This window comes from Struthio camelus, chromosome 2 (assembly GCF_040807025.1).
Source record: "Struthio camelus isolate bStrCam1 chromosome 2, bStrCam1.hap1, whole genome shotgun sequence".
NCBI lineage: Eukaryota > Metazoa > Chordata > Aves > Struthioniformes > Struthionidae > Struthio > Struthio camelus.
Window position 1 is genome coordinate 101,090,155 of NC_090943.1, and position 10,932 is coordinate 101,101,086.

The 10,932-nt window shown below is 42.4% G+C and overlaps 1 protein-coding gene across 4 annotated transcripts in view; it reads left to right on the forward strand.

Annotated features, from left to right (window-relative positions):
* NEDD9 (neural precursor cell expressed, developmentally down-regulated 9) overlaps positions 1–10,932 on the forward strand; it is a 108,366-nt gene extending 97,434 nt beyond the window's left edge. For 3 of the 4 annotated variants that reach the window (XM_068931857.1, XM_068931856.1, XM_068931858.1), the window contains 4 exons: positions 933–1,034; positions 1,483–2,709; positions 3,053–3,142; positions 5,098–10,932. In XM_068931857.1, coding sequence (XP_068787958.1) covers positions 933–1,034; positions 1,483–2,709; positions 3,053–3,142; positions 5,098–5,607 — 1,929 coding nt within the window. In that variant the 3' untranslated portion in view covers positions 5,608–10,932. The remainder of the gene's footprint in view (positions 1–932; positions 1,035–1,482; positions 2,710–3,052; positions 3,143–5,097) is intronic. The other variant, XM_009677974.2, reaches the window with a different exon arrangement.

A 10,932-nucleotide genomic window follows, 5' to 3' on the forward strand; every position in this document is an offset into this window, starting at 1 on the left:
CAGAATATCTGAACTGAATAAATGTGTTGCCTGGGAACATTTTTTTCCTTCACTTTGTTGTTGTTGCATAGTTGACAGTAATTCACTCAATAAGGGCAAAATTGTTTCCTAAATGAACAGCTACTATGCAGGCAATTATTTTCACCATATATCTACTGCACCATGTCATTTAAATTGAAATATATCTTTGTGCTGGGGAACGCACCTGACTTTTGACCCCAAGACTATGGACATCCAGAGTGGATGCTTGGAGAACCTATAACTTAATAGCCCTGCATCTCTCTGTGGCTCTTTGACAGTGGAGCTTCAGGGAGCAACATTGAAGCCCAATGGTACATAACACCAGGCTGACTCCAAATGACTGGAACTGTTAGGAAGTCTAGAGTAAGAGACACTAACATTGGCTGCCTTAGACCACACGCAGAACCTGCTGTGATGTAGGACGTGCCACCAAATGGGACATTTGCAACATCTGACAGCTGCGCTCTCTGCCAGTAAGACAGTCCACACTGCACCCAAAAAAGCAGATACGTGATGCTGACAGGAGCAGCCTTGGTCTCAGAGTTTAGCAGTGTGTACTAATACAAGCTTACTCCTCCACGCCTCTAATCTCTATCGGTGAGTGTATCATCACATCCGGTCACATGAACATACTGCTCCCGTTGACCCCAACAGGCACCTGTAATAGACTAGCACTGATTTAACCCTTGAGTCAGCCCTGGCTTCATCTGTCCACTTAGCAAAAGCGTATTTCTTCCTAAGTGCTCAAAACCCCGGGCAAATTCAAGAAAGTCTCCCCTATGAAACAAAGCTGCGGAGCCCTGATGATCTTCCTGCTGTTTGAGAGAAAACACAGAAACCGAGAAAAGTCATCTGAGATCAGAGCTCTCATGAGGTGATTTGTTTCTATAACAGATTTATTCTTTCTTTAGATATACGACATTCCCCCAGCATCAGCTAAGGTGCCTGTATATCCAGTTCCCATGGGAGAAGCAAAAGCATTAGGCGTCTATGATATACCACCCACCAAAGGGGTAAGTGTCATGCTGTTTCCACGGGATGCTATATTTTCATGTCTGACCAAAGACTTATTTAAACAAAGAGTTCATGTATAATCCTGAAGGAGAAGGAGGTTCAATACTTAAATATTTCCTTAGGCTTTTAAGCTGTTTAGTAAAGCGGATGAAGCAAAGCTTTGTGTCAGAATTCCTAACCTTATGGAGTGTGACTTAGTAATTAGAACTAGGTTATCTTTGTGGCAGCATACTGCTTTTTTGAGATTTTACTGCTTATGAGAATTTGCATCAAGATGAATGTTAATAAGATACTAAAACTGACCTTCTGTCAAACTCAGGATAAATATCTGACTCAATGAAAGTCATTGGCACATCTTCCAGCCCAGCATTTTATTGACCATAGGGAAGATGTAAATTATTTTGCTGTTTTAGTCAGAGGCTTCATGGTTTGCTTTCTGTGTTTCAGATCTATACTACACCTCCATCTGCATGCCGAGATGATACAGGCCTGAGGGAAAAAATGCAGGATTTTTCATCTCCACTGGGCCACAGTGCAAGACTAGAAGGAGTATATGATATTCCTCCGCCTGTCACCAAAGCAACTGGGAAAGAACTTAGTAAAAAGTTTTCTTCTGAGGGCCTTTTATCAACTGATGGAGCGCCACGCAAACAGAGTGTGTATGACATCCCTGTGAACCATCAAAACCAATTTCTGGGACAGCAGATTGCACCTCAGAAAGATGTATATGATACCCCACGGGGGATTGCCTTTACAGGACAACAGACAGGATTAAGTGAAGGTATAATCTCAGAAGGAAGAGAAGGTGTATATGACGTGCCACCGCCAATTCCACAAGAGACTAAAGGGTTACAGGATGTGACTGATGGGATAAATAGGTTGTCTTTCTCCAGCACAGGAAGTACCAGGAGTAACATGTCCACATCTTCAACAACATCGAAAGACTCTTCTTTCTCAGCATCAACTGCACAGGACAAAAGACTAATCCTTGATCCAGATACTGCTATAGAGAGGCTTTATTGCCTTCAGCAGATGATGGAGGCAGCTGTCAATAACCTCATGGCCTTCATTACTGCAGACTGGCGGTCTTATGGGTATATGGAGAAACACATCAACGAAATTCGTACTGCTGTGGATAAGGTAGAGCAGTCGCTGTTGGAGTACCTTCAGTTTGCGAAAGGATCAGCAGCCAACGCTTCCTGTCTGTCTGAGGTCAGCCTGTATAACAAAATGAGGAGGGAGGTACAGAGGCTGGAGGACTCTCACCAGATCCTCACACAAACCAGCCATGATCTGAACAGCTATAGCTGGTCTTTGAATGTCCTAGCTGTCAACAGACTGCAGAACAAGTGCGATGACCTAGATCGATTTGTTATGGTGGCAAGGACAGTCCCAGATGATGCCAAGCAACTGACCACCACCATCAGCATCAATGCAGAGGTACTCTTCAGACAAGTGCTGAGCAGCTCACGTGTCAGAAATGTACCAGAGAACATCATGAACACTCCTGAATACGTATATAACAATCCTCACATGCAGCAGCATGGAGAGAAAACACAAAACCACTGTAGCTCCCTTTCCCCGCTCCTGAGTAAAGGTCAGCACCCTCACAGTACTACTGATGAGAACTCAGAAAAGAGCTGGATGGATGACTATGATTATGTTCACCTGCAGGTGGGTAAAACAGACAGCTTGTTCTGCTCAAGGCAAAGTAAAGAGTTGTTGGTGCTTCTTTTTGCAAGAGCTGTTTGCAGAAGTGATAATCAGATTGTTGCACTAACACACGTTCAAGAGTAGTTTCACCAGAGTGATTATTTGCTCTCAAACAGGACCTTTGCATACATAGTAGCAATAGCCTTTTGCCCCTACCACACTATCCTTTTCTCCTCTCTACTCAAGGTTGCACTACCAGTGAAAGAGCCAATACAAAGAAGCCTGCTAGTCAATTTACAGGTTGTTAAATAAGTCAAGGGCAGTTTTGATTTAACACAGTATCTTTTTATCTTATGCAAAACAGGGGAAAGAAGAGTTTGAAAGACAACAAAAGGAGCTACTGGAAAAAGAAAATATAATCAAGCAGAGCAAAACAGAGCTAGAGCACCATCAGGTACGTTTGGTCAGGCACAACAATCACATCGAATTGCAGTGTGCTTTGTACATAAGGAGTTCTGGTCAAATGCAGCAAGAAGGACTTCTCTTAACAGTGTGTAGCTACTAGCAATGAGACTATGAGGTGTGCAGGAGTGCCAGAACACACAGCTGGAAAGTCTCAGGTACCAGGCTGTGAAGATGGCAGCTATTGGGTCTTGGCTAAACAGTGACCTCAGGCTGGTTTCTTTCCAAGTAGGATTTGTGCCAGCCAAGCTCCACCGTTGATGGATTTAGTACAGCAAAGGACAGGGACATGCACTGTCATGCTCCAAATTGGAAATGGCAAGCATCAAGATTATGGCACGTTTCTAGCCCTGTGGATCTGTGGCAGTCATTGCTTATGCCAAAGAAAGCTTGAGTATTTACCCAAATTAGCCGTCCTAAAAAGCAACATCTTTGCCCTGTTCATTTACTTGCTGCCACTTAGTAACTGAGTGGAAGCGAAGCCACAGCTCTTGCTGCTTAGAATGGCAACTCTTGTGGCAGGAAGAAGCCTTTCCCTTGAAAACAATTTCCAGCCATCTCAGTTCAAGAGACTAATTACTTTTTATTACAGTGCACCATTGTGGTAGGCCCAGTGCATACGTATAATCAGAGGCAGTCTTTGTCTCCGAAACTTTACCACAGATAGGAAGAACATCTCACAGTCAGTCAGTCACAAAGCCAGCTTAAGACCTTGGCTTTTCTGACCTGCAATCTAGTGCCTTAATCACGGGACCACACTGAATACAAGTGCCGCCTGCGCATCCGCTCAGCGAATCTCAATACAATTACCTTAGATCCTGTGCCCTTAACATCACTTTGAATGCTAAAAGGGCAGGTAGCTTAAGATTGACAGTTGTTACTGTGACGGTAATACATCAATATATTGTTGCCGTTTTGTGTGGCAGAAGATTACAAATGGAACAAACTAAGGAGCTGAGAACGTTCCATTTGTTCAGTGTGGTGGGGACAGCGGTGATAAGAGACCCCTAATGTTTTGCATTTCCTGCCTTCTGAACATATCAGACTTCAGCTTTATCATCACTGAATTGTAACTGTTCTGTCTTTAATTTCCAGTGTATTTTTGTTTGCTTTAAAAGCACTAAGGAGTTGAAAGTTAAAGATTTGCCATCTCAAGATCCCACAGAGGTGGCAGCTTTCTAAAGACTGCAAATGGGGCAGTCACTCGGATGTATCTCTCTTGTTTATAATTTCAGAATATTCCAAATGAGCAACAGCCTGTAAATTCTGGAGGTTTTTAAATGCAGATAAAGTATCTTAGAGGATTTTTTTTGTCCTCTGAGCTTTGTGCATTTAAATTTATGGTATGGTAGGAAGTACTTGGTTACCCCTCACTCCCCAAAATGAAAACTCTTTAAAAACATACATAGTGGCTTTTCTGTAGCGTAAGATGAATCTAAGATAGCCAGTGTTGTTTTGGGCCGTGCAGTGTAGTTGTAATATGGGATAATTAAAAATACATATAATATACATATATGTAATATGTCCCCGCAAAGTCATTTACATGTCGGCACATGCTAGATGTTTGTCTGAAAGCTAGTTATGTCTAGTCTGTTCTGCTTGCCTAGACTCCCTTTAGAGTCAAAGCAGGATAGATACCTTGAAAACCACTATTTAGCCTTCCCTGTACTAGTTATGTAAGTTATTGGAGGTGACTTGCTCTCTCAGAGGGAGTCTGAACAATTTGACTTAACTGTCTACCTTTTAGATGTGCTAAAGCTAACAGAGAGCGTGCTAGGCAGTGGTTCAGAAAGAATTTGGAAAAAGTATCATTGTACCTAGTTCAAAGAGCATTAAGAGATCACAGTGAAAAGTTTTTGTGATCTACTAAAGGCAGGTCAAACTATAAATTGGAACAATGTGTTAGAAGGATGTTCTTTATGGAAAGCCCTTTTATCTACGTTTCAGATCAATCAGTTCCAACGTCTGGAGCAAGAGATCACAAAGCCTGTGGAGAATGACATCTCAAAATGGAAGCCACCTCAAGCTCTCCAAACTGCAAACAGCACTGCTGCCTCTCATGACAGACAGCTGCTTTTATTCTATTCTGACCAATGTGAGACTCATTTCAACTCTCTCCTAAATGCCATTGATGCCTTTTTCAGTTGCCTCAATGCTTCTCAACCTCCACGAATCTTTGTTGCACACAGCAAATTTGTCATTTTGAGCGCTCACAAACTTGTGTTCATTGGCGATACGCTCACAAGGCAAGTGACAACTCAGGACATACGCAACAAAGTGATGAACTCCAGCAACCAGTTGTGTGAACTACTAAAGAGTATTGTTATGGCTACCAAGATGGCTGCCTTGCATTACCCTAACACGGTAGCCCTACAGGAGATGGTGGACCGAGTAGCAGAGCTCTCTCATCATGCACAATTGTTTAAACTCTCATTAGTTCAAATGGCATCATCATGAAACAAAATGGAGTCCAATCCATGAACAGTGAAACAGAAAAGCCAACAAACTGGAGATATTTTTATGTAAATGGTTATCATTTATTTTTTGTAAATATTTTATATGAAATATTTTAAATATATTTTTAAGACTTAGAGAATCTAATGAAATCAGAAATCTGAGGGATATATCTCGTTCTGTATTATGGTTCTAATATACGTTTAGATATGTATACACTGCATATATGTATATGTTGCTACATTCCCTAAGACATCATTAAGCACCTTAAAAGTACACGTCGGGTAAGCAGTACATAGCTTTGTATATACTGCCTGTTTCTCAGTATATTTGTTAACTGGATGCTGCACTCTTCTTGTTTCATTCCAGCTTAAATTTGGCACATGGACTTGGTTGTGAAACCTACGTAGCAATCCGTGAAGCAAATGTAATGGTTCTCATAGAACCTCATCCTCTTCTTCAAAACTACTTTCTCTAATTAACTGCATAAACTTTAGCTCTCCCTCTTGATATTATTTTGCATACAGGAGTCAGCTGTTTTGAGAAGCACATGTACAGAACTGTAACAAACAATGCATCAAGTTATATGGCATTTAGGAGAAAAGCATTTTTAGGCAACATAAGAAACAGACCCTTCTAAGAAGGAAGGAAGGATTGTATATACTCAGTAGAAAAATTTGAATGCCACAAAACATTTCTAATAACTATGCAACATGGTATTTCAAAACCTAGGAGGATTCCCAGCAATGTAAATTCACACATTTGCCTTGTATATCCAGTCAAACTTGAAAGCCTAATTGTTGACGGGCTCAGAGTTATCCTGAGAGCATCCCAAAATCCATCAGGCTCATCTCTGAGGTTGCAAATGTGCCATGTCTCAAAAGGCCAGTCCCTTCCAGAAGGATTAATGTAAAAGTGTTGTAATACACGTGGAAAGAAGAACAGCCTAATTTAAAATAATCGATATTTAAACACCTAGATAGAGTACACATAATTTAATGAAGACAGAGCACTTATTTTTCTAGGACATGTTCTTGGGATTTCCCTGCATCTATTGCAATTCTGACTTTCGATCAAATAGGGGGCTTTTTTCCAAATTCTATTCTATAGCTGTTGGTCCTACTGCAGTTGCCAGGAATGACATCCTGTTTTAATGGACAATTCCATCAGTAGTACACTTTGTTCTAACTAGTAGCTTTCAACTTGCATTTCTAAAAAAATTGTTAGGAGAGATATGGAATCCTTTAGAAATTGAACCACATGCAGGCTGCCCCATAACATATATAAACTTATATTTCTTCATTACCTTTTGTGAACCCCCCAAAAATAAGTTGCAGAGCTCTAGTTGTCCATGGTCCACAGACTGGAATCTACTCTTCAAATTGGGAGGTAGGAACAGTTCAGTTCAGATAATGAATTCCAGGCAATTCTAGTGGTTTTAAAGCAGAAACACCACTATCCTTAGATAAGTCAGTGCAGTCCCACCTTGATACATTTTCAGTGTTTGCATGAGACACCAGATTACTAGTAAATACATAGTCACAAGATGGGTAGCAAGTAGAAAACAGGCATTCCTGCCGAAACTTCTCCTTCCCCAGTCTGTATCTAAAGATGTGCCTTACTGCAGTGGGATTTGTTGTCTCAGATATCAAAAACATTTTAGCAGTGTGTGCAGTTTTGTTGTCTTAATGTAACTGTCTCAGAGCAAAAGCTGCTCTTAGGCACCGTAATGTTGCTTCTGGAGTTTCCAGAACATTCCCGGGAAGGCCAATGGGAGCTGGCACAGCCTTAGTAGTCCCAGAATTGGCTCCAGGCCTCATTTCTGGTATTACATTTTAAAGTCTCCTTAGTTTGACAAAGAGGAAGGGTAGTTATCGTGTTGTAACCAATATCCAGTTGCCAAAAATAATCCACTTGAACCTATCTTGTACTTGTGTTGTTTGGGACACTCCTAGTTTTCCTTGTTCATTTTTTTCACTGTATAGTCTTAGAAAGTGAAAATGTGTTTTGAAGCTTAGCTGTTCTGCTGATAGGTTGTGCTTTCAGGAGAACCTTTATTGCAAAGCTGCATTACAGTTTGTTATTATGTATGGAGTAACTTTAAAATCATTAAATAAGAATAGCTTTTTTAGTTAAAAAAAAAAAGCCATTGTTCGATCTTATTTCTTCTCTCATAGTCCTCTATCTTAAAAGGAAATATTACCATTTGTAATATTACCAAAGCAATTCTAAAATGGAGAGTTTACATTCCATCTTTCTGCTGATCAATGCTTATAACGTGAAATGGGAACTTGAGCATAGAGAGTTTCTCTACCTGTCCAAAAGAAAGAGATGAAGCATCCATGCAGCTCAGCTACAGGCTGCTCACAGAAGGCATCCAGTCCAAAATGTATTTATCCACAGGGTCCTCAGCCACCCCACCCCAGCCGTGCTTCTGTCCCATTGCTGAGGTCAGCTCTTTCTTTCTGCTGCTGCGTCTCCCTCTGTACACCGGCTCAGTGGACACAGGTGAAGGGGGCAGGTGGTCTCCACTTTATCCCACAACCAGGAGGGGTGGCAGGATGCAGATGAGACTATCCACCTATTCTGGCCTGATCCAGCATTTACTGGCTAAGCCATGATCCACACAGGAACTGGAAGAGCAACTTTGCTCAGTGTAGCCATCACTCCCTGCCAAGCCAGTGGTAAGAACAGGCCCCCAGTTGTAACAAGTGCCAACTTGGGCATAGCTGGGCCCAGATTCCAGCTGAAACAACTATACTGAACTATGCATGTTTGTGGGATTTGCCTGCAGCGATCACTCCAATACAGCCAACCACGCAGGTGTCGCTTAAAACCAGCTTCCCGAGAGCACTCCGTTTGGTTCTGCTAAATTAAAAAAAAAGCCTGACCAACAATAGAAGAGGGCCTGGATAGCCAAAACGATTCAAAATAGAAACCAGAGCCTCTTTTCTAACTCCTCTCGGAGTCGCAGCATCCTCAGTCAGTGTTCAACATACTACTGACATTTGGCAACAAAGTTGATGGCCAATGTGAAATGCCCAGAGGAGGAGAGCGTCTGCCTCATGCTAATGGAAAGCACTGAACAAACTGGGGTCCTTACTCCAGACAGTGAAGTAAATATTTATTCATATTAGTAAAATACTTCAGAAACCTCCCATCCAGGATAATAATGAGAGAGAAAAAGAAGGAACAAAACACTACTGAAATGCTCAGGCAGGTTTCAGAGAAATTGTCAGTCCCATCCGTACTCTGGACACTTAACATTATTCACATTTCAGTAGAGCCCATAGGAAGCTCTGCCCTGTACTACACAGCCTCTACAGTTTTTTTGCAGCCAAGGCTTGTGCGGCTTCTACGTTTTCAGTCGCTGCATATTGCTGCAGCTTTGGCTAATCCCCTGGCTAATCCACTGACTGCAGCAGAGGCATCACAAGTGAAGTGAGCCAAGTTCCCACATCATTGCCTCTTGCAGGGGATTTGAAGATGTTGAGGTGTTATCTAGCGTGTAACTTCTAAATCCTAGGGCTCTTGGCACTCTCCTGTGCTCTTGGCACTCTCCTGTGCATGCATCTGGGCTACATTTCAGACCTGTCCCTCCCACATCTACTGCCAGAGCTCGTCAGAGTGTTCCTACGCTGGTAACATCATCCCTCTGCCTGCGAGCCAAGCACCTGTAGCTGTTCTGCTCCAAATCCTGTTCTTCTTCCAGCTGTTCCCTTTTGAGTCTCACTTTGAGGCTGCCTACTCCAGCTTAACATGCCTCAGTCTCAATTTAAAGACTTCAAAAACTTTTAAGATTCACTCCAAACATAGTTCTTCATCCTCACTTCCTACTTTCTTCTCTCACAATATTCTCAGCATTAGTTCACCTTTAGACAGGAAGGTTTCCAGGGCAAAGGCAGGGCTTCACCAGTCTCAGACCAGGACAACACAGAGTGTTACTCATAACTCTCAAACATGCCCATTCATTTCCTCTGTTCTCAACTCTTTCCTCAACAGGCTAAGACCTGTTATATTAGTACTTTCAAAAACAAAGTATATGCATTATTTTTAAATCAGCTGGGCCCCATTTCTGTCTAGAAAAGGAGATGGACTGTCCAGGTAACAGGGATTTTTTTTTTTTAATTTTTATTCTGAAGCATTTTCTTTCTGCTATTTGGACCCAAATTCCACCCAAGAGAGCAGCTTTCCCTGACTGAGAAGTCCTGGATGTAGCTGAGTGGCCTTTATATCCAGTGCTGCAAAGTCATCCCAGAAGTACCTCTGACTCAAAGAAGGTGTGAAATACAGTATCTGATAGTATCTGGATAGTATATGTATATACAGTGTGTATATATGTAGATATCTGATAGTATCTGGATAAAGTGAAGGGCTGTAGGAGGAACACCTAACCCAGCCTTATTGCAAACATGTGGACTTCAGAGGGAGCAGGAGCAACAGGGAGCTGAACCTCCTGGGAGCTGGCATGAGCTGCTAGCACAGGGCTCTAACATAATAGCTGGTATCGCTTGTAGTTTCCCTCCAATGAACTGCCCTGGGGTTAAACTTATTTTGATTAAATTAAAGCTACATTTTGACTGCAGCTCACACAATGGCAGTGTCTTGATTATTCCGGACATGCCAATGGCCATTGGACTTGCTTAGGAAGCACAAGCACATTGTCCTTTGTTCAAACACCCAAACATTTTGTTCTTATTTGTTATGGAGGGTGGGTATGAAATACTTGGAGCTGGCCAGCAGGTGAACCTCTGTTTGAGCAGACTACGCTGCAGCGTTACTTTGTACCTCCAGAGAGCTGCTGCGCTCAGAGCAAGGTGCTTTTCATCCCACTAGCTTCCGGCTTGGCAGCTTGGACCAGTCAGGGCTGATGTCCCAAAGCAAAGGGGCAGTGAATCCAATTTTAGGCAAAAGTGCCAGGGCACAGCTGGACACACACATGCTGCTGGCTGTTTGCTTCTCTTTAGCCATGCATGGCAGCAGAAAATCAGGAGCTGCCAGCACTGTAGCAAGAAGCAAGGGGTACTGAGGGGCTGCTGATGCCTTCTCAGGCCTCCTACCAAATCCATGTATCTACAGCGACGTGGTCCCAGTCCACAATTGCCTTGGGATTCAGAGTAAGAAAAGCTGAAACGTTCCCGAGGGAACAACAGTGCTGAGCAGAACACACCTTTCCTGCCTGTCTTGGGGTTTAATTTGCAAGAGGAATCTCCTTTCATGAGATTGAAAAAGACAGAACTGAAGCACAACAGACACTCTCAGGCTAGACTCAACCCAGAATGGATCTGCAGCTCGCTTGCTTTTCTTTATGTCCTTCTGGTTTTAATT